Below are 24024 nucleotides of genomic sequence, written 5' to 3' on the forward strand. Positions count from 1 at the left end.
TTTTGTCCTGAGGGACAGCTCACTGATGAGCTCAGCAGTGTTCAGGTGAGGCTGGAGACAGCTGAGGGATGGTGGAGCTGCCATGAGCTCCCTCCTGAGCCTCAGGAAGTTCTCAGGGTCCTGCACAAGGCACAGCTGGATCCAGGGAGAGCCTCAGTCTCTTCCCAGGTGTGTGGGAGGCAGTTCACAGCCAGGGATTGTTCCCAGTGAATTGTTCTAGCACTTCTCCAGAGTGTGTGCTGGAGGAACAAGCCACTTAACCCCTGTCAGTTCACAGGAAATGGTTCAGAGATGATAAAAAATTAAACTTTTCAAGGGATGGAATGGGAATAATGTGGGAATAAGCCTGGCTTGCTGCTGTGTTGTCACTCAGCAAAGAAAGCTCTGTGAACTGTAAATCCAGACTATGAAAAAATAAACATAGAGCTGCTAAAAAGAAGCTTTGTGCCCACTGTATTTCAATGCTAATTTCTCACTTAGTATATACATTTATATATATATATATATCTCCTTTGCAAAGCCTTAGCTGGTTCCTCAGTAATCTAAAGGTGACTTAATAGTTTCCTTTTCCAGTTTTTCAACCAAACCATGCAGTTTTTGTGTGAGAATTCAAAGACATTTCCTCTGACAGGTGGCAAATACTGACAGATAATATGAAAGTCAACTCTCTCAGATTTGAGTGGCAGAAAATAAAGATTCCTAGTGAAGGAACTGGGGAGGGGTCATGTGTAGTTGTGGCTTGTGGGTTCTAGGAATCAGATTTCCCCATTGGAATGTGCTCTTAAAACAGTTGTAGTGGAAATAACAAAACCTCTCCAAAACTCATCCAACTCCCAGATGTGCATCCCAGCACAGTGTGGAAAATAGCAGGGAAGGGCAATCAGAATTTCTTTTATCCCAAAGCCAATTGTAATAACTCCTAAATGTAGTCTGATTGCTAACTAAGGAAAGATGGGAACAAACAAATGTTGCAGGACTTGTTTGGTTTGTGTTACTTGGAAAATCAGTCCAATCCTTTTATTGGCAGTGAATCAGAGACACTTGCAGAGCCATTTCTGATCTCACAGTACAGTTGGTACCATTTTTATGAGGTCATTTGAGTGATGATTCCCATCCTTGAGCTGAAATCTGCAGCTGCTTTATCTGTGTGTCTTGTGTAAAGTCCATTTTCTTTCTCTTCTATTCATGCTTTCCCTAAATCATCAGAATTTCACCCACCAACGCCCAGATTTCATGAGATTCAGGAACTGGATCAGTTCAGCCCCTGAAAGTTTTTCAGTTATGAGATAAATAAGGTGTTATAAGGTCAAGGAGTTTTGCCTGAAATCTCCACTCTGTTATTTCTATTATGTCCCAAAGGTTCCAGACTGTTTGGCAAGAAATTAAAAACAAGAGAAACCCAACACAACAAAACCAAAACCCAACAACTGCTGCAGAAGACATTAATGAAAAAAAACCTGGAAATCATGATACAATATGAAATAATGAAAAATGAAATGTGAAATATGAATATGAAATAATGAAAAAAAAAGGCCTCGGTAAGCATAAAAATCTAATCTAAGTAGAGACTGAGACGGAGAAAAACATCAGACAAAGGTCAAGATCCCTCTAAAATGTTTTAAAACCCAAGATACCATTTTGGAAGCAGCAGAGGGGTTCTCAGTAGAAAGAATTTATTTCTTGTAAGAGTGTAGAAGAAGAGTTTGGAAAACCCCTCCCAGTCCCAGCAGTGGTGAGCTGGTGTGAAAGGGAAGGTGCAGATTCCTGGTGCCATCCCTCCTCCCAGGAAAGGGAATTGCTGCTCTCCAGAGCACAGGGTCTGATCCACAGCTGGGTTTTGCACACTCAAACACTGTGCTGAAACCCAGGAAGGTTTGTGAGAGGCATGGCAGGATCTGTCCTTGCAAACTGTCAGAAATAGAATAGAATAGAAATAAAATAGAATAGGATAGAATAGAATAGAAGGAAGATTGTGCAGGGATATCTCAGGCAAGGACACAAACTGGTGGGGATTTTCCTGCCTGCAGCCAAGGGGAGGTGAGCACATCCAAACTTATTCAGGAAAGCAGGACCCAGGAGGGAGACCCAGCCCAGCAGACAGGAGGTGGGAATTGCTATTTGCACCAAAAGACCAACGAAGTTCTAAAGCAAATGAAGGAAAAAAAGCTCAGTTTGATGAAACAGCCTTAACACAGTGCCCAGAGGTGTTAATGGGAAACAAAACAGATTTCAGTGCGTGTCCCTCGTGTGTGCCTGCAGTGCCTGAGCTCTCCTTGAGATGGTGCAGGAGCCTCGCCCTGCCCGCCCTCGGCTCCGGCAGGGACCAGGCAAAGTGCAAATTACAGCTCTTCACTCTCCAGTTTATTTTCTTTTCAATTGTTTGGAAGAATTCTCTGAAAATTGCCATCTGCTTACAGAAAGCTGCTGTTGCTCTGACAATCAGCTGCTCTTACTTGCCCCTATTCTGCTTTTCCATCTTTTTTTTTTTTCCCTAAATCTGCCACCTAAACTATGGCATTGACCTGTGATTTATGACTTTTTATAAACAAGTCGTGAAGTTCAGGAATGAAGAAATCCTGGATGAAAAACACAGGAGAAAAAAACGTGTTAGAAGTGGAGTGAGGTATTTGGAGTAGTGGTAGGAAGAAAGGAAATTACTTGTTGAGCTTATTGAGGCAGCAAAACGCTTGTAAAGAATTTGTGCTTCAGGCTTTAAATTTGTGCTAAAGGCTTTAAAACAAAACTAAACCTTATTTGTTTATTTTTAGAAATGCAACTATTCAGCATTATTGAAAAGAAATTATTCTTTTCAAACCCTTTTATTGTCACAATATCCCAGTCCTGTAATTTACAGACCCACCTATAAATTTATAATTCACCGACTCCCTCAAAACTTTGCTGTGTCCATGCTCATCACCACCCTGTTATTTATATTTGTAACAACACCCAGCAAAGCTGTCCCTTCCCAGGAAAGCTCCCCTTCCTTCTGCCTCTGCCTTCATTGGATCCTGCTTGCCTGAACAGATCAGAGCAGGCAGATGTAGCCACCCACCTCTAGGAGGAAAACTGAGCTGCAGCCCTGGTGAAACATAAAGTTTATTTGGCTAAAGTGACGCAAAAATTCTTAAAGAGCTCTTTGGCAGCAGATTATCTGGAAATCAGACCATGTGAGGGGGACTGGTGTACAAAAAGCTGCCCAGGATGCTGAGTTGCCCACAGGCTGAGGTAAATGTGGGTGAAGGGGACTCGAGCTTGGATCTCTCCGAGGGCAGCGCTTCGGACCGACCCCAGACACAGGTACTTTATAATTTTGTCTTTACACAGTCATGTCTGAAGCACTTTTATGAAATTCAGACAGACACAGAGCTGCTCCTCAGAGCTGCCCCCCTGCAGCAGGAGTTTCATTAACTTTCCCTGCTCGTTGCCTTCTTTCCACTTCGCTTATAAAATGTGAAATAGGAATGACAGGCTGAAAGCTGTACTCTAAGTTTTGTTTGTTTTTAAATCAGCTTTAAGGTCTTTGACAATTTCTCAAATGTTGTCCATCTAACAGAGCTTTGGGGGCAAAAAAGATATATTGATTTTAGTTTTAGTTTTCTTTGGGTTTTTAAAACTTGTAGTGCCTTTTATTTGTTTTCTGCTGTTCCATGCTCTGCTCTGTCACGTTCAGGCACTTGTCCAGCAGTTATGAATGTCTGGAGTCAAATGCCTGTGGCAGAACATGTTCTGACAATCCAAACCTAAGAGTTTTGGCAGTCCACACAACTGCATTACAGATGTAAAGTTATTTAAAGCTTACAAAAAAGCATTAAACTATAAAGAAAAATGAAGGAAAGCAGCAGAATCCAAAGGAGAAAGAAGAAAAAAGAGGCAATTTAATCTATTTATTTTGAAAGGGTGAAGTGAGCTTTATTAACCATATTAAGTTATATTTTAAAAGGTAAATGATTCCAGCACAGTGAATTATTGAACTCAATGGGACAGATTTATTGCAAGTAATAAATCTGAAGAGCATGTCCTATGTATTTATAGTCAATCACGTTTTCTGAAACCAACTGGCTTGCTGGGTTAGTTTGCTAAAAAATATGGAGTTTAATTAAGGAATGCAGTGCAACTGAATATATAAATAGGCAAGGAAAACATGTTTTGATATGTTAAGAAAGCCTGGAGGAAAAGGGATCAGGCATTTAATGGATTTGGAGCCTTGAAAATGTTGTGGCATTTTTTTAATGTGGGTTGTCAGACATTTACCAGGGAAGGGCTCAAATACTTGGGCTGCATCTTTTGGTGATTTTGATGGTGAATTAACCAAAATTTTCTTGGAGAATACTTTGCAAACTTCTCATATAGCAAATGACTGTTGTGACCATTTTCTAATTGGACAGAGTGTGATGAATTTCAGATGGTTAAATTAAGACAAACTGCCCCAAAACTAGAATTTAATAACAACCTAAAATTATTCCCACACATGGAAACGTGCAGTTTAAGTTCTTTCCTGCTTTCCTCCATGTAAATACAAATTGCTGAGTTTTCATTAGTAACAGCCTAAAGAAACATTAATTCTGTGTTTTGATCTCATGTTTGAACTCTTTTCAAACCTGTGTGTTTGCAGCTCTGTATTTTACAGAACTGATAGAACACAATGAACTCTTGCCTGGGGAATAAATGTTTCATAAAGAACTTGAGTAGAACTTGGAGCCCGAATTCAGGGTTGTAATTTGGAGATAGCCATTAACAAATCCCCTTCATAGAAACATCATCTGTTTCTCAGGGATGGTGCTTCATTTATTCAGTGATGTTTGCTGTCTTATACCCTTCCTTCAAGTGTATATAAATACTTGGAGGAAGAATACAAAAGCAATATCATCCCCTCCAAGCTTATCTGTTTCCTTGCACTACACACAGACACTCTCCAGCCAAAAAAATGCATTTCCCCTCCTCCCTGTGCTTTAAATGACTGACACAGTTTGGCAGCATTCCCACTACAGTACAGTGCCTGTCTTCTCAACAGATTTTAAAGGTAAAAATCTCTCTTTCCTAATGACTTTTTAATTTCAGACTGAGACACGACAAGATTAACAGGTTTATATTTTCCCCAACCTGCTGCTTTCAGCTCACCTGGGAATGCAGGAGTTCACCTCTCCTTGTGGCACTCTTTGGGAAGCAGCCCTTGACTCTCCCACTGTCTCACAGCAGGATTTGCTGGGTTCACTCTGCTTTATTAGGAACATGAGGGAGCCCTTGGAGCCCTGAAAATATCCAATTTTGATTCTCTTCAACTAGAAAAAATTTCTAAAAAAAGTTCCCCTGAAAAAATAAATTTTCTGTTGTGGAGGGATGGTCTAGGTATCAGATTAATCTGCTTAACATCTAATGCCCAATTCTGTGGCTCCCAAGTATTCCTGATTATCAGGTTTTGAAATCTGAAATACAAATTGTCACACTTGCTAATGAGCTACCAGGAAAGGACATTCTGGGAACTCATCTTTTAAAGAAATCAGTAAAAGTGAATGCAGTCAACATCCAAAGGCACTTATCCTTTTTAGCATTATGAACCTAAATATGACTTTTGTATGACACACAGCAAGTAAAATTGATCATAATTGAGAGCAATGCAATTCAATTGTCTGAAATTTTTATTTTTTAACAAGTCCTCACTGTATGGGGACATCTATTCCATGATACTTTGATTTAAGGGCCACTCCTGGTCTGTGCAAACTCAGAGGAAAACCATGAAACCTCTCTGGCTCATTTTGGCTCAGAGGTAAGAACAGGTCCAGGCAAACAGCACAGCCCTCTCCTGCCTGGGGTGAGTGATTCCTATCTTGTCATACAAACTTCTTGCTTGATATCTGAGATAAAAGTAATGTCCTTGGACTCCTTCCATTTACGCACAACTGCCTGGGTGAGCTGCAAGGTGTCTGTGAGTCAGGCAGCTGTAACTTTACCCATCTTAAATTCTTTGTGATAAATGTGAGATTTAGGTCAAGTTAGCAGGAACCATCCCAGTGTTTGGTTCTGTTTGCCAACACCCTGGGCTGACTCTTCTTGCTGAGGTTCAAAGTGTTTTATTTCCTGCATGTGAAGGGATGGAGGGGAGGTGGGACCCGAGTTTTCCTGTAGCCCAGCGAGTGCAGCTTCCCCACTCGCACAGAATTTGCACATGAAATGAGAACATCGTTTGTGTGAAGTGGTATTTACACAAACCTACGAATTTTGCGACTGTGAGAGTTAAAATGGGAGAGTTAAACGGGAAAGGCACTGCAGCCCCACCTCAAACCCAGCAACCTCCCTGCGACTCGAGATTTGCCTCCCTTGCAGCATCTGCTCTTTGCTGCACCTCAAACCCATCGCTTTGCTCTCCCAGACACATTAAAAGCCAACTCCTCTTTTAAGAAGTGCCGAGAGCAGGAAAATGCCGTTGTTGTAGTGCTGGAAAGAGTTGTTTATTCCGTGAAACGCGAGGGATTCCCGCACTGCCAGGAGAGGTCACTGCGAGCCTCCAGAATAAACTGGAGATGCTCGATGGAGCATCAGGGGATGTCCTGAGCAGGAGGAACCGGGCTCCAGGCCAGGGATGCTCCTCCAGGGTTGCTCTGCTACAGGAGAAAGAGCCGGGTTTGTGCATCAAGGAATATGCAGGGATTTTACATCTGCACTGTTGGTTCAAGTTCATCTCCGTGTGGGAGATAAATAAATATGATTTAATTAATGTTTGGCTGGATGTGAAGTGCGTTGGTGGCGGCAGCCGAGCGTGTGGAAACACACGTTTTCAATTCTCCATCCCAGTGTTTTCAACAAAGCTGGAATGGCTGTGGAGGACTCCAGGGTCACTCCTCTTTAGTCACCCTTTGCTCAGGGAGGGTGACATTCCCAGGGCTGGCACCTTCCACGTGCCCTGCAGAGCAGCCCCAGCCCAGGGCACCAGGGCCTCCCAGGGGAGCAAAGTCACCAAACACAGACCAAAAGGAAATGAAAGCACCCAGCTCTGTCTCCTTCCCTTTTTTATCTCCCCTTTTCTCCTGCAGCTAATTAGGGGAGATAAGGAGCCAAGGTGCAGTTATGTAACAGCAACCTTTGTGACAGCTCGGATTGAAAACAGATCATAAACTTATTTCTGAGGGCACTGCTGTCATCATTCAAGCACCTGAATTAGGGATCTGTGCAGAGAAGAAGTGGAGGCTGAGGTGGGAAAAATCCTTCACTATTGGGGTCATTTTTCCCTGGATATCTTCCTTGGTGTCCAAGCATATTTCCCAACCCTCTCTGCAGATCTCTGTAGTGCTCACAATGCTTTCAAGTTTTTTTTTTTTCTTGATTTGTAGCAAAGCAAAGAAAAATGTACATTGTCCCACATTTTTTTATGATGTAATGAAATAACCTGAAACTATTCTGTTTGCATGTGCCAACTATGCCCCTGTGAACTTCACTGTGTAGCCGTGGACTTCATCACTCCAGAGAATTCCCAGGACAGCTGATGAGCTGTAATTCTTGTTCAGAAATAAATAGTTCAGATTTCAGCTGAAGCCCCTGAAAATTCCCATGTAATTCTGCATATTTGAGGCTCGAACTACTGAAAATTCCACCAAAGTATTTCAAATAATGTGATTTGTTTCCCCTGTGGTGTGCAGAAGAACAGGAGCAGTTTAGGTTCTGGATGGACAACAACCCTGGTTGTCACAGATCTTAGAAATCAACAATGTACTCTTTGTCCTCCCCTTAGTAAAGAAAGCACTGAAAAATGTGCAGAAATAAAGTGTTTTACAAACACAGTGAGAGTTCACACCTCAGATATAGAAAAATCAGTCCCATGAGATACTGCAGTTAAATCAACATCCTTTACTGTGTTCCCATTTATGGGAGAGAGGTGTAAAGTCCAGAAGGGCTCAGGTTACTTTTCCATATTCCCACCTGGTATTTACCATGCCCTAGCCAAGGGCAGGATTGGCTGTGGCTTCCCTTGGATTCCCATGTGGCCACCAAGGCTGTTTCCATCTCCAGAACCTCCTTTGGGACATTTGGAAGGTTTTGGACTCCAAAGGCATTCAGGTTTTACAGTCCTGCAGGTAAAACAAATCCTCCTGTTCTTTGCCCTGATGTTTTTCTCTGGAACTATGAAAATGTTTCAATCTTTGTGGATGATTAATTAACAGTAGTGGAGCACTTGCTCTTGTAAGAATTCACATTAATGATGCATTGCTTGCTGTATGACAAAAAAAGAGATTATTTGGATAGAGAGAGAATGTAAGCCTGGAGAACTAAAGATTTCTGAAAGTTATAAGCAACATTTTCAAGTGACTTTTATCTCAAAACCATCCTCTTGTTTGCTCTGCAGCTCAATAACTTTCCTTCTCTTTTTGCTTGCACTGAGAAATGTTTAGAAAAGATTCAACAAATTGTCTTTGCAAAAGGTGGAAAGCTGGGAAAAACTTGAGTTTTAATAACTCTCATAATCAGCAAATTCTAGAAATTATCAAATCATATCCCTTCTCTGCTTTAGTTTTTCCTGCAGTTAGAAGTGAAAATGTTGTTTTTTTTTCTGCTAGGATGTGACAATGACAGTTATACCACGATGAATGTTTTGAAGAGGAAAAATTAGATGTGATTGCAATAATTTAATCTTGGCATGGTGTAGATTGTGTGACTCTGCTAGCAATAAAGCAGGGTTACTGCCCTGGGGAATTTACAGCACAGGGGATCAGCTCCTGTTCCAAAGTTTTGTTGGGTAAAGGCAGCTGGGTGTTTACATTACCTGAACAAATCAGCAGAAAACAAAACATGACCTGCTCACAGAATCACAACTCTGTCTCGTTATCTTTGTTCTGCAGGAGATGTTAATTGTGCTTCACTTCATTTCAGGAAGATTTATTTCCCTTGGAGTCTGTTTTTAGCACATGAGAGGGCAGAGAAGCCAAGGATCATCCCAGTGCCTGGGTTTTTTTGTTGGTTTTTTTTTGTTTGTTTGTTTGTTTTTGTTTTGTTTTGTGGGTTTTTTGTTTTGTTTTGGTTTTTTGGTTGTTTTGGTTTGGTTTGGTTTGGTTTGGTTTGGTTTGGTTTGGTTTGGTTTGGTTTGTTTGCTGGCAGTGGGCAGGAGCACAGAAGTGCCCACCACCCTTCCCAGGGCTGGAACCACAGTGTCAGCAGAGCCAAACAGAATGAGAGATGTGTTGATTTGCTCAGGGAGTCAGATAAAACTGGGGAGAAGTTTTGTCCTTTAGACTCACATGTTAGTCCTTAATCAGAAGAATCAAATTGAAGTTTATGACCTCTTCTTTTAGTTGCTAGTGTTGACTGAGTCTCAGAAGTTAGCTGATACAAAACCACTGAGATTTAATTACTTTTCTAAAGTTTCTTTTAAGTCTTCTACATCTGTTGCTAAACAGAGATGTGGGATCATTTGTGGGATTTCTGAAGAAAGGTGGTCATGAAATGTAATTTTGATATCCATGGTTATCCTCATTTGCTTAATGAATTCTTTTCCCTTCATACTGGGTGAATCTAGCAAATGCCACAAGATGAGTGGATGAGTCGCAGGATGAACTTAAGAAAATAAAAATTAAACTAAACCAAACTCTGCCCTCAGTTTGCAAACTGGGAGTCCAGCAGAGCTGGGAGGAGAAGGTGGTACCAGAAAACAGCAGGACTGTGACTGGGTGTGAGGTGTCCAGCAATGCACAAAGTCCAGCATGTCCTCCTCAGAGGGTGTGATCAGGTACACCAGGTTCTGCTGTCACAGAGGATCATTTCTCTCTGCCTTTCTCTGGAAAAAATCCCAGATTATCTGCTCCATGATTCACACTGCATGCTGTGATGGTTGATTACCTCTGTATTTCAATCACAGAATCCACTGGCTGTAACTGAAAACTACCAGCACCAGTAAAGCTTGTGATGGATTTTCAACTCTCTTTCATTTCTTAGATGATGCTTGTGCCTTCAATCTGATGGATTTAAGTATGGAAGAGGAATTCTAAAAGTGCTGGGAACAAAGGTGTGGGAAGACAAATCCTGAAGGGACCCTGTGGTGCTGCCAGCCTGCGAGTGACCAGAACAAATCCCAGAAAAATGGAAAAAAAGGCCACAAGCAATGAGACTGAGCCCCTGACTTCCAAGACAGATGTCTCAGGCTGTAGCAAAGGAGAAGATTGTAAAGAGAACGGACTTCTGGTCAGGAACCCTAAATCTGCCCTACGGCTGGTGGAGGATGGCAACAAAGTCCACCCGAGCCAGGGGGATAAAGGGGAGGCAGCCCAGATCTCAAATGGTTATTCAGGGGTTCAGAGCTCAGTTCCCTGCAATGGAGAGGTGGAGGATGCCCAGGGCACAGCCCCAGCAGCCACCACCACCACCACCACCACCACATCCACCACCTGTGGGGCTGAAGCTCAGCAGCAGCTGATGGAGCTGGAGGACAGGGAGACCTGGAGTAAAAAAATTGACTTTCTTCTCTCTGTCATTGGATATGCAGTGGATCTGGGAAATGTGTGGAGATTTCCTTATATCTGCTATCAGAATGGAGGAGGTCAGTGCTCACTCCTGTTCATTGTTCCTTAATGCTCAATTTCTTGGTTTATAAATGAATGATTTAGTGGTTTTTAAAATACCATGTGTAGCAAATGACCAAGGAGAAATTATTCACTGAAAAACCTAAATATTGGGATAGGATAATGACAGCAAAGCTGTTTAGCAGAGCACAAGCAGAAGCTGAGAACCAGGTAGGTGCAGACCCACACTCCAACACCTCAATCCCTTTCCTAAGGGGCATTTTAAAATCTGATAAACCAACATGTCTAAACCAACTCATGAGGAAGGCTGGGTCTTTGACTCACTGAAATAAGAGACAAAATATAAATCTAAAATCTAATCAAGGAGATCTTAGAATGGACTTTTGTCTCTCTGATGTAACAAAGGCTTTTGATTGGAGAAATGAATAATTTTATCTGTAGCCCATCTCACAGCTGTGAGAGTCAGTGGAGTCTTGGTGATTCCTGTGTGGCAGAAATGTGAGAAGTTTGGCCTGAGTGATGCTGAATAGTTACTCTTATGTGAAATCCCATGGTAATTCAGTGGTGTGCTGGCTAGGGAGGGGATATGAATTTTTGTGGGATAAAAGGAACTCCTGTTTATGGAGGGCTGGTACTGTTGGAAGAGAAGTCTGTGAAGAGTGACAACCATCTGCTTTCTCTCTTGCAGGAGCATTCCTCATTCCTTACACAATCATGGCCCTCTTTGGAGGGATTCCTCTCTTCTACATGGAATTAGCTCTAGGACAGTACCACAGGAATGGCTGTATTTCCATTTGGAGAAAAATATGTCCTATATTCAAAGGTAACAAAGGGAAATGGAACTTTCTGAATAACTGGAAAATTTTTCAATGAATGTGGCATTTCGGTGGGAGGAAAGAAAATCTCATAAAGCTAAGTAAGATTTGTTCTACACAAGGTTTTGGCTTTATAAAGAAAGCTTTCCTAAAACTCCAGGTACACCTGCACATGTGTGTGTGCTCTTGTACACATGTATAGTTTGCAACTTAAATTGATTAGATAGAGGCTGACCAAGCCTAAAATGATAAGGAATAAAAGGAACTGTTCTATATCCTCATCTAGTCTTGTTCCCAGTGCTGTAGCTCTGATCTTTTTATTTACTGAGACTGCAAGATGCCTATTTCTAAATTTAGGAAGACATAGAAAAGATCTCTTTATAAGCATGTTCTGTCTTGATGAAGGATGCTTTGCTGGAATCAGAGTATTTCTGAAGTCACAAGAAATGCCAGTGCTGTAAACACTTGAGAGGGTGTGTGTTCCTCCTGCAGAGCTGCCATAAACAGTTACTAACTGATGTGATGACCAATTCCTTTTTTTTTTTTTTTTCCTAAAACTTACACTGAGTGAATGCAATTCTTTCCTGCCTCTCCAGGAATTGGCTTTGCCATCTGTATCATAGATCTTTACGTAGCCTCCTACTACAACACCATCATGGCTTGGGCTTTTTACTACCTCATCTCCTCCTTCACGGCGGAGCTGCCCTGGACCAGCTGCACAAACCCCTGGAACACAGGAAACTGCACCAACTACTTCAGCAAGGACAATGTCAGCTGGTCCCTGCACTCCATCTCTCCTGCAGAAGAATTTTATACGTAAGTGCATGTAAGTGAGGATGGTGGTGGTAGCCAGACTGCTGGAACACCAGCAAGATTTTCCTCAGAGGGCAGCAGGGCTGATTGTTGATGACATTCTCTTCAAACCACTGGATTCTTGTAGGGGGTGTAAGCTTAGGGTGCATGGGGAGTGCTCTGTGTTATAGGACCTTCCCAGTCGATGTCTGCTGTCACTTATCATCACTGGTTAACCATTAATAAAACTTTTAATTAGAATAAAATAAATCCAAAATGCCATGACTTTGAAGGCTGCTATGAAGATCTCAAGATTCCTTGTATTGCTCAGACCACAGCATGGTTCTGTTAATTGGATTTTAATGTAAGAATTTGTTTAAAAAGTATCTCTGCTGTGTTTTTCTCTCCTCTTGCAGCCGCCAGGTCCTGCAGGTGCACAGGTCCAATGGGCTGGACAACCTGGGGGGCATCAGCTGGCAACTGACCCTCTGCTTGTTGTTAATCTTCACCATTGTGTACTTCAGCATCTGGAAAGGGGTCAAAACATCTGGCAAGGTGAATGAAAAAGTCTGCCTGAGCCAATTAACTGTCGGGATCAGCTCAGGTTGTTTTCATGGCAGGGATTATGGGCTGGTGAATTTGGGGAGCACTTGCTGTACAGTGACTGCTAGTCTTACCCAAGCAATAGAGAACAAAAATAAGTGACCCCACTGTTCTCTGGGCAGGAACAACTCTGTTAACAGACCTGCAGAGACATTAATGTGAAGATGCTGTAAATGCAAAGAGATAGAATATGATTAACTAACTCTTATTATCCCTGTTAACTTTCTACCCGTGGCAAACGCCCTCTCCATGTTCCCTCACAGGTGGTTTGGGTGACTGCCACATTCCCTTACATCATCCTCTTCATCCTGCTCGTGAGAGGTGCAACTTTGCCTGGGGCTTGGAGAGGTGTCCTCTACTACCTGAAACCTGACTGGCAGAAACTCCTGGCCACTGAGGTAAAAAACTTTATAAAAGCGTAGAGATTTGCTTTCACCCTATCTGTGTGTGTATCACTTCAGATACACAGAGCATGACTGGACAGATGTCTTAGCATGGACTTAAAAACCTGAGCCCATGCTCTTTCCATAATTATAGAGAATTTTAAAGATTAGAGTCCACCTTCAATTTAGCTTGAACTAAAGGCAGAGCTTCCATACGGTGGTTGAGCAGAATGAGTGATCTGATTAAAAGAAAACAAGTGACCCAACACTTTTTCACCAGGAAAATGGTGACCAGGCTGACACTGAGTGAGAAGCTGTCAGTGCTCCCACACTGCAACAAAATCCTTCCCCTGTCAGTCACACTGAGCAAACTGAATTTATTAACAAGTGGTGGAGCTGCAGGTTTTTTTTGCTTAAGGGGACGAGTACAGCCCTACAGTGTCCACTATTTAAATAGTGCAGGTTACTGGAGCAGAAACTTCCATCTCCATCCTGAAACAAGCTCTGGCAGGTGAGCCCACAGACACCAACTAAACCCAGTAACTCACATGAGTGCCTATGGAGGAGGAATAAATCAGTCAGGCCTGCATACACCAGCAAAGTTTGAAAGGAAAGCAGGAATGAGGACAAACTGAGCTAACCAACAAAGCCCAGGCTCTCCAGTATCTGATCCAGCCTTGAACTCTGTGGATGACAAGCAATCCATCAGGCTCAAGGCTGTGCTCACTCCACTGCCTGTGAAAGTGTCTGGTGAGAGGGTGATGGAAAAACCCCAAAGCAATAAATACTACAAACACAAAGATTAAAAAATTCCAATGTTTGCAAGTCTGCTGCTGCCCAGCTGATATGGAGAGTTTTGAATGAAGAGGAAATGAAAAGACACCAGTCTCTGATAAAGCAGCATCTCCAATAAGGAACCACATCTTCTGAAAAAAGCAATAAAGGGCATTGATATTGTATTGGATGTATCTGGAGTGAGGACAGCAGATTGCAATCTGTGTGCTGGGTGATGACAGAGCTCTGGCTGGGTGATACAGGATGGCCTCACACCATGGGAGAGAATATTAGAAATGAGTTGTAATGAACTCCATGTTTCAATCAAAAGAGAATAAATGAATGAGGACTTTCACCTTCAGAAAGAGAGCTGATATTGTACTTTAGAACATTACTCATTAGGGCTGTGGCCACTTTTCAAGTACAACACGCTTTTCATAACAAGATCATCACACTTGCATCTGTCACAGCTACAGCAAAGCTGAACTGAGCCCCAAGAACCAGAACTGCATCCACACAGTCAAAAGGATTTCCATAAACCTAGGGAAAGTCTACACAGCCTGGAGGACACATTGCAAAACACAGAACTATTCCACAGCACACAGAGTTCGGAGGAAGATTTGGAAATCTGGCAAAAATTTCTTTCAAAATCATGGGTAAAAGTTCTCTATACACTGCAAAAAACCCTTGTGTTAAATTGATTACTGGCAATTCAGTGAATTAATCTAAGATGTTGTCAGAAGTGCAAGACCACAACAGTTCTATAACACACATTCATATTTCAACATCTCTCTCAACAGTGTCTTTTGGACCAGGACTAGGACACAGGCAGACCAGTGTAACACCCTTTTGTAAATCTAAGTGATATTCTGAATATGCCAAATTCATTCAATCTGATTAATGTGATTTTTTTTTTGACCTTCAATATTTTTCAGGTTTGGGTGGATGCAGCAGCTCAGATTTTTTTCTCCCTGGGACCAGGTTTTGGGGTCCTGTTGGCTTATGCCAGCTACAACAAATTCCACAACAACTGCTACCAGTGAGTTCTACCTTATTCTATAACTAAAATCCAGTTAAAAATGTAACCGTGGGTGTTTATGAAAAAGAGGACAGGGTGCTGATGAAAGGCACTAAATTGTCAGACCTGTGTAGATAGAAATCAGAAGTAACAGAGCAATCTAAAACATTTCTCCTTAAAGTAAGATAATTTTTACTCATTACAGCTAGAGGTCTAAAATGTAGAAACCTGCCACAACAAAATGGATTAAACCCTTGCCAAACCATCACATTGTAGTTATTTAATCTCAGTAGTCAGTTAGGAAATAACTTCATAATCTTGAGCAGAAAGGTAATTCATAGTTTTTCCTTGTTACCTGAAAAAAAATCTATTTCTAACTTCTAAAATAAAATTCTCAATTCTTTAATATTCCCATAGTAATTCCTATTCTTTTAAAACATCAGGATACAGCCAGCATTTAATCCAGTGGCAGGCTGATGTTACAGCATCTGTATGGATTTGAGAAGAAAAAGTAGTCATGAGTTGTTGGTTTTTTTCCCTCTTTCTTTCAAATCTGCTGCTTGTTTTCCTTTTGTGTTCCCCCAGTTTTCCTAGGGGTGTGTCTAGATTGTAGACCAAGAGGTTGTAAACCCTTTCTAGCAGGTGCAGATTCCCTGATGAGAGTTAGGTTTTCTGTTGCAGAGATGCTCTGGTCACCAGCACCGTGAACTGCTTGACCAGCTTTGTGTCTGGCTTTGTCATCTTCACCGTGCTGGGATACATGGCTGAGATGAGGAATGAAGATGTGGCAGAGGTTGCCAAAGACACTGGTAGGTTAATGCTTCATGCACATCTCAAACTGCTTCTAAGACAGAATGTATTTGTATTTGTACCTCTAGATGGAGAGCAGCCTGAATGATGAGGAGTATTTGGTACATTATTCAGGATGCTGACTTTATTTGGCACTGCTAAAAAATCAGCCCATAAATACCACACATAAAAGCCAGATTTGCAGTTTCACAGATGTGGTGCTAACTGCACATGGCAAAGCAGCTGGGGGGAGAAGTTTTCCCCTGGGAGACACTGTGCACAGCACTGGCTAACAGTGATGCCAACTCTCTGCTGCAGGACCCAGCCTGCTCTTCATCACCTACGCAGAGGCCATTGCCAACATGCCAGCTTCCACCTTCTTTGCCATCATCTTCTTCCTGATGCTGCTGACGCTGGGGCTGGACAGCACGGTGAGTAGTGAGCAGGGGAGACCCTTGGGGCACAGCCTGACCCCCTCAGGCACCACACAAACAGAATTACAAACACTGCTCTGGCACTGAGGGGTTTGCAGCACCAGGTGCCTTCTGTAAAACAGCAACTGCTACTCCAGTTTTTATCTGAATAGGTTTAAATATAATCAAGTGATTTGTCACTGTCGTGCTGTGACAATTAATAAGACCCTGAAATACAAGCAAAGCACTTGATTTATACACTCCTGGTTGAATGCAGCCTTCCAGGCTCCTTTCTTGCTTGTAAATTTACAAAGCAATTATGAAAATCAGGAGGTTTTTCACACAAATTTGATTTAGAAGGTGGGAACTGGAGATACACTAAAAATTGTCGTGTGAGTCTGGTTTTACAGGAGGAGAATCAGCTCCTTCCAGCAGGGCTGAGCTCAGCTGATTTCAGCCTTGGTCCTACTGAACCCCCTCTCATTTCTCCACATCCTGGTGCCTGTAGAACAGGACTGCCTTTGGATGACAGTGCATTCCCTCAGATCCTCAAACACTAAATCCTTACCCTAAAGAATTTTAAACAAATTAGGAGGAAAGATTTGTCTAAAAACCTCACACCAGCTCTACAGCAAAACAAAGCACCAATATTTCAATGCTCTAATGCTCCTTTAAGCACTCAAACATACTTTTAAGCAGGGAACACTGCCCTCTATTTTCCAGTTATTTTTCCATGTTTTTCAGTTTGCAGGACTAGAGGGAGTGATTACTGGAGTCCTGGATGAATTCCCACACGTCTGGGGCAAACGCAGGGAATTGTTTGTCCTTGGTCTGACCATCATTTGCTTTTTGGGGTCGCTGGCAACCCTGACATTTGTGAGTATTTCACCCACTCAATGAACCTTGGAGAAGGTAGTAATATTTTGAAGAGTTTCAAGAAATCAGACTGAACCTCCAGCCTGTTTTCTTTATGCTTTAGAAATCTATTACTTGGAATAAATATGAATGGTATTTCACTAGGAAATATGTTGCAAAATGATCCTACTGCAACTCATGATGTGCTGCACATCATAAATGATGCTGCTCATCAGTCAGCAGACAACCAGCCACGTTTTTTATGGGGTTTATTTCTTGTTCCCAAAAGCACCATGTTAAAAATAACATGAATAGTTATTATAATCTTCACAATGTGTAAAACATAATTTGAATTTTAAAGAATTCTAGTAATGGATTTCCTGGATCTTCCTCATTGTTTCAAGGCAGAAATCATGATTAGTCACATCAAATAGTTCCCACGGGGCTTGTGCATTTCATTCTCACAACAAGCAATTTTTGAATAATGAGTGTAATGATCATAAGGGAAAAAGACAGAAATACTTGGCTTTCCTCTCATGTTCCACTCCACTTGCTCATTTATGTGTAACTTCCTTCTCATGTGAAGTGTTTGCTGTAAAAGGATGCTGAGATCCTCTGCAAGAGGTCTTCTCCTTCATGGTTCTAGACCCCAAATGGAAAGAAAGCAAAGTAATTTTTTATTTGCTGTTCAGTAGCTATGATCCCTGGTGGAGAAAGTAGAGGGCATGCAAAAAGCCATCCTGTAAAATCCCCTTTGCTCAATAAAATCCAGCCAGAAATGCCAGCAGATTTTAGCTTCTCTGCATGGCAGCCCCCAGGTGAGGGGTGCAGCTCACCAGGGTTTCCCTGGCAGAAACAACCCCAGAGTGACAGAATTGGGAGAATTCCCCACCTGTGCCAACAGCAGCAGGGCAGGATTGCCATCCCTGGATCCGGGGGACACTGATCTCTTTTTTTTTGGATCTCTTTTCCAGGGAGGAGCATATGTGGTGAAGCTGTTTGAAGAATATGCCACAGGTCCAGCTGTCCTGACCGTGGTGTTCCTGGAGGCAGTGGCAGTGTCCTGGTTCTATGGTACCTCCAAACACCCCTGGCCCAAACTCCTGAGCTCCTGCAGCTCAGCATTGCCCCCTTTCTGCAGACAACATCACCCATGTCCCCAGAAAAAAGTTTACAAAAGCTCTTTACAGACTCACTGATAAGTAAAGCAGTGAGAATTAGTATTAATTGCTCTCTGACACAAGTACACAGGCATCTGAAAGTAACAGGAGGCATAATCCTCTAAGATTGATTAAGGAATTAGTAAAATTAAGAGTTATAGGAACAAAATGGTCTTCTGGGATAGATTCTGAATTTACTTGCTGGGCATAAAAGTGTTGAGTATCTGCTTAAGAAAAACTGAGCTCTGCTGTCTTCCCTCTCCTCCCTTGTCTCCACAGGCATCACCCAGTTTTGCAACGATGTGAAAGAAATGCTGGGCTCTGCCCCAGGCTGGTACTGGCGAGTTTGCTGGGTTGCAATTAGTCCCCTCTTCCTTCTGGTGAGTTTTCTTTAGAGCTTTTTCTTTCCAGCACCAAGAAATTCACCAGTGAACAATGCAGCTCCTTAGACTTCTAAAAGCTTAATTCCACAATTCTCTTGTGAAGTTCTTTAGTAACAACTTTTGTTAAAGCAAAAAGGCTCAATTAGTGGAGAACCCAATACAATGCTGCAAGGTCTTGTTACTAAATCACAGTTTTAAGGATTTTTGTAGTTGAATTAGCTGAATAAGTCTGGGTTCTGAATAAATCCCCCCCTGCTCTCTGCTGAACAAATTTGCTTTGGTTTTTTGTCTTATGTTTACCTCAACAAAATGTAGTAATAAAAGCTGATGAAACATAGTGCCAGAATAGGAAAACCAAGATGAGTAAATACACTCTCAGCAACTGCTGATGGACAACTTCAGAATATTCCACTTGAAATCTACAGCAGTTAATTACAACCATTATAAATCTATAATTCAGAATTGGAAATATTGTCCCAATGTTTGACTTGGCAGTGTTATTAATAACATTTGAACATAAAGTGTTCATTTCCTGATTCAAAATTAGTTCATGCTGTCTTTTATTCTGACTGGCCTTAGTGAGAGCAGAGCAGGTCAAGGTGGAGTTTATGAAGCACAGAATGTAGATTTAACACCTACAGAGTGAACTCAAAACACTTGCAATGATCAAGGAATAATTAACAGATTTTAATTTTATCACCCCTAGAAAGAGAAGTCTAGAAATAAAAATATCACACTGCAGTAATTTTTATATTTCTGTCCTCTTTGTAATCCTAAAGCAGCAAAATAAACAGAGAGGGACAGAGCTCTGAGCATGTGGCTGCCAGGCAGAGCTATTTGTATTCCCTGTGGAACTCACCTAAAATAAGAAAAGCTCAGGATGCAGGATATAATTTCTGTACAGAAGTTCTGCTGGTAAATCCTGAGCTTCTGATTATACTCTGGAAAAAACAGTCAGAGATCCTTCCTAGGACAGTCCCAAATACTATTCCTGTAATATTCAACCAGAACTATTTGATGTTTCCTAAGGAATTTTTCAGTCATGAATGACATGCTCAGGAAAATGACCCAACAGCAATAACTGAGCTGATATTTTTTCCTTTTCCTGTTCTGACAGAGAGCAGTGTAGTGTGGAGAGCATCTTCTTTGGGAAGGATCCTTTTGATCTTTGTTTTGTGATTTGTTGTTGATTTGTTTTAAATCTACATTCAGGAATTTTTCAGTGTCAGCGTATTTTTAATCTTGAGTCCTACTCATTTTCTACTTATTTCAGTGCTATGCTGGAACATGGAGTTGCCCAAAGTGCATGCCATCAAAATCCACATATTCACACTCTCCCCTTTTTCTCTTTCAGTTTGTCACTTGCAGCTTTCTGTCCAACCCTCCTGAGCTGAGGCTTTTTGATTATGATTATCCCTACTGGACCACAGTTGTGGGTTACTGCATAGGAACCTCCTCCGTCATCTTCATTCCCATCTACATGGTCTATCGCCTGGTCATCACCCCAGGGACACTGAAGGAGGTACCCCTGCTGCTCTGTGGCTTCTGTTTGACTGTTAGGAAGGAGGTGATGCCTAAAAATATCCATGACTGGCTGTTTTGTTCCTGAATTGTCAAAAATCTTCCCAGTTCTTACTGAGGCTGCTGACAAATTCTTATAAAATGTTATATCAAGTAATTTTTAAAGCTCTGGTGAACTAGAGAGTCTTTCTAAAATTCATCTCAGATACTCAGAATCCCCCAGACAAGCAAATGAGGCAGTGAAAAGCTGGTTTCCTGGCGTGTATCTGTCAGAAAAGCTTGTTTTTCTCTTACACATTTAGGAAGATTTCTCTGCCATAAATCTCTAATGACAATACTGAGATTTCTTCAAAGTTCAAATAAATACCAGTTCATAAAGAATATGTTTAGTTGGCTCAGAGTATCTGAGTAAACTGCAAAGCATTAATAGGGGACCTGCCAAGCTTTGATTCCAATTATATCACAAATCATTTTATAAATCCTGCTGTGTACTTGTATAGAACTTTCCATCTCCATAGTGCTAACAGAGGCCTGAAACACTCATAAGTAGTTTGAGGTGTAACTCAGTCATACTTTATTATTAATCTCTTTCTAAATGATGTTGTTATGACATGCTATGTATTGCCTCTAAAATGAATCCATTTCTAACACTGATTTCTTTGCAACAGCGTATTCTGAAGAGCATCACTCCCGAGACAGGCACAGAAATCCCCTTCGGAGACATCCGCATGAACGCAGTATAAGCTCAGCTGCCTCTGGGGGAGGGAAGAGCAGCACCAAACCTCACCCTCCCCACCCTGTCCCCACAAAGAGCCACCTTCCAGCTGAGACACCCAACGCAGCTCTCCGGGGGGCTGCACCCTCGGGAAAGGTGACGCCTCCAGTTTATCCAAGCAATTCAAACACCTGCTGTGCACTCGCAAGCAGGCAGGACTGAGCACTCGCTGTGGAACACGAGGGAACATCCCTGCTCCGGGAGTGGCACCGAGAGCCTGCAGCAGCCCCTCCAGGACGAGCAAGGCCAGGCAGGATTTGGTGTAACCCCCCCCAGTGTGTGGCAGTGCTCCTGTATCTCCTCCCTCCGTGTGATCGTTCGTACCGGCCAATGTCGTATTCGCTTCTAAGGTTCTCTACTTGCTTCAACTACGTGGGAAAACGCACAAATATTTCTGATAGCCATACATTACTCGAGTAATGCAGGGGTTTATAAGCTAGGAAGTTCCCTGGGTCTGTGGTGGAGTAGACAGAGGGAGAGGAAAAATGCTGAGCAGCACAACTCTGCACACATCAGCACACACAGCCTCCTTCTCATTTCCTCTGGTTTGTAAGTAGTAACAATTTCTACTGTTTCTTGCATAAAAAAAGTTATGAAATAATTTTTTGTGATGTTTGAGGCTTCACTTTCCTTTAGAAACAATCAAGCCACAAAAACTCATCGTGAGTTACTTGACAAGCACTTAAAGTTGCCAGCACTTACTGTACTGTTTCCATAACCAATCACTGTCCTGGCAGACCTACAGAAACTGCAGACCAACAATGAATCTTTTTGAGTTCTGATGCCAGAAAGTGCAGTCTTAATCTCCTTCTCTGCTTAACTTCCCTTTTTTTTTTTACAGTTAATTTCACACCTAAGATTTGCTGGCGCCTGTGGGTTTTTCCTCCTCTTTCCTAGTGCAGAAGTAAAAATTAGAACAATCCTTTTGGCTGGCTGACAAAAGTACATTTACAACTATCCAAACCTACTCTGAAGGTTTAGTAGCTCATATTCTAATGGGACTGCACTGGGTTTTCAAGCTGAAGAAGAAAAGGAGAGGAATTTTTTTTTTCTTAGCAAGAAGCTGAGTAGAGTTCAGCAGGATTGGTTCTCATCAGAACAAAATGTATTAACTTCAAGGCACTGACACACAAATTAACCCCCGTGTCCACACCCAGCTCTTCACATGACATGCACACATGTCCTGCCCTGGCCCCTGGAGGACATGGGCTCAGCAGGCACCATCCATCCAAACCTGCATTGTGTTTTTACTCTGGCACATAGATTATGATGAAAGTAAAATAAAACAGAGGATGAAAGTCTCTTCTGAATCCCTTTGTTGAAGTTGCCAAGGTTCCCTGTGCAGCCAGAGCAGGGGGCATCAAGGACCCTGTTGGGGTATGAAGCACTTGCCAGGTGAGAGGAAAGCAGGGATGTTGTGTTTGCCTTCTGAAAATATTTCCATCACCTCTGCCAGAGTTTTCCCCCTTTGTGTACCTGGAAAAAGGCTCTTCCACTTCCTCTTCCACTTTGAATGACTTTTGAGTTCATCTAAGTCTCAATCCCAACTTCCAATGAGGAAATAACTTAAGAGAGATAAGGATTGTTCTGTCAGAACTAGACTCTTAAACTATTTTTAAAAAGGGAGTATGTTCTTTAATTGCCACTAGAAAAACATATAAATCTGTCTTATTGGACAAACACTTATGAGAAATAGTTTTGAAGTTTATACCTCAAGTGTATTTGAAACCTACTTTCAAAAATTAAATTTTCTGAGTTCATTAACTGAAAAAATGCACATGAAATGTCAATGTGAGATGAATGAGGTTTTGTATGTGTCCAGCAGCGAAGTGTGGGAAACAAAGGAGAAAACCCTACCCTGTTTCTTCCCTCTTCAGGCAGGTGTTCAGCTAATAAAAAAAAATTTAATTTTTAAGACAGACATAGGACAGACATTGGCTCTCTGGGAGGTTTCAGAAATATCACATTTTCTAGTGAATTAAGTCAGCCAGGAAGCCCTGATGGTAACACAAGCCCTGCAACAGCTGAAACGTGAGAACAATGTGCTCTGAGTCCCAAGATATTGAGAGAGGATAAAAACTCTTAGAATTATTTGAAGATACAAAAAGCAATGTAGATTAAAAAGGCTTTTCTCTTCCTGAATAATACAAAGATAAAATACATCCATGTTTTCATTCTATAAATGCTGAACTTGAAAAGCAGTTTAGTCCTCGTTACTTTTTTGTTACATGGTGTACTGGTTTGAATATCTTATTATGGTAAGTTCATTTTTTAGTATTTCTATTTAGCTGAGTAGTTGAAATATTGAGAAGCTGATTTATTTATAAAATTCTTTTTTTTTTCCTTTCACACACCCATCTGAAAACAAAAGTAACCAATATTTATCAGGTAGCTCAGCAATCAGCCATACCTTAAACACTGGTTTTGTATAAAAACTACTTATATTGATACCAAATGAGCTGCACTGCAGTTCCAAAGTGTTTTGAGGCAAAAAAATTCCTTTTCTTCAGCTCACCTTCCGCTCATTTACAAGTATATCCTACCCTCTGTTCTGAGCAGTGAAAAGAAAGTCATGAAACTGGTAAATTAGGACCAACTTCGCCTTTTAAAGAGAATTAAACTGGAGTTTTAGCTGTACAGAACTAAGCATTCCCTCCAACTTGTACATGATGCACCTGTATTAATTTATGCAGCTGTTTAGTTACAAGTGTTGCAAGCTGATTGTAAGTCATCAGTATGTGCCTTGTACTGTAAACTGTTACTGTAATAAATTTAATATTCATAAACCATCTGCAGATGTCTCTTGTGCGTCTCTCTTCTGGGAAGAGCAAAGATAAAAATCTCAATTCTAAGTAACAGCAGAATATCCAGTCTAGTTTACAATGCCAACAAGGCCTCTGACAAAAAGCAGAGGATTTCCTTCAGTTTGAACCCTGGCCCACTGCTGAACACTTTCATTCCATTCCAACAGAAGAACCAAAGCTCATTACAGTTGTTTACACAGAACAGCAAACCCAAACTGCTCCAAACTGGAGCATGTGCTTAACTACTTCATTAGCTGACATTTGAAACTCATTCCAAGCCTTTATAAAGTGGCAGCATTTGCATTTAATTTTACTCACACTTTGTCTTGTTGCTCAGTCTGCTGAACAAATTATTTAGGGAAACACCAATCTCAAAACCTTTCTTTTATATCTAAGTTCACCTTACCCTAGCATAGAAGTGATAAAATACAACAAAA

At 41.6% G+C, this 24024-nt stretch overlaps 1 protein-coding gene across 1 annotated transcript; it reads left to right on the forward strand.

Moving 5' to 3' along the window:
* The first annotated feature begins 3045 nt into the window (after nt 1-3045).
* Nucleotides 3046-23572, forward strand: SLC6A4 (solute carrier family 6 member 4). The gene is made up of 14 exons (XM_033078085.2): nt 3046-3297; nt 9919-10519; nt 11191-11325; nt 11914-12133; nt 12526-12664; nt 12976-13110; nt 14805-14908; nt 15569-15696; nt 15995-16107; nt 16834-16965; nt 17919-18018; nt 18384-18484; nt 19842-20009; nt 20677-23572. Exons 2-14 carry the CDS (start codon nt 10063-10065, stop codon nt 20749-20751), a joined length of 2007 nt encoding a protein of 668 aa, XP_032933976.1. The 5' UTR covers nt 3046-3297; nt 9919-10062; the 3' UTR covers nt 20752-23572.
* Nucleotides 23573-24024: the final 452 nt, after the last annotated feature.

The sequence above is a fragment of the Catharus ustulatus genome, chromosome 22 (genome assembly GCF_009819885.2).
Source record: "Catharus ustulatus isolate bCatUst1 chromosome 22, bCatUst1.pri.v2, whole genome shotgun sequence".
In the NCBI taxonomy this organism is placed as follows: Eukaryota; Metazoa; Chordata; class Aves; order Passeriformes; family Turdidae; genus Catharus; species Catharus ustulatus.

Coding starts and splice junctions, on each gene's coding strand:
- SLC6A4 (XM_033078085.2), top strand. CDS start 10,063: ATGGAAAAAAAGGCCACAAGCAATGAGACTGAGCCCCTGACTTCCAAG. Junction 12,134..12,525: donor CCTGCAGAAGAATTTTATAC/GTAAGTGCATGT, acceptor CTCCTCTTGCAG/CCGCCAGGTCCTGCAGGTGC. Junction 13,111..14,804: donor AGAAACTCCTGGCCACTGAG/GTAAAAAACTTT, acceptor AATATTTTTCAG/GTTTGGGTGGATGCAGCAGC.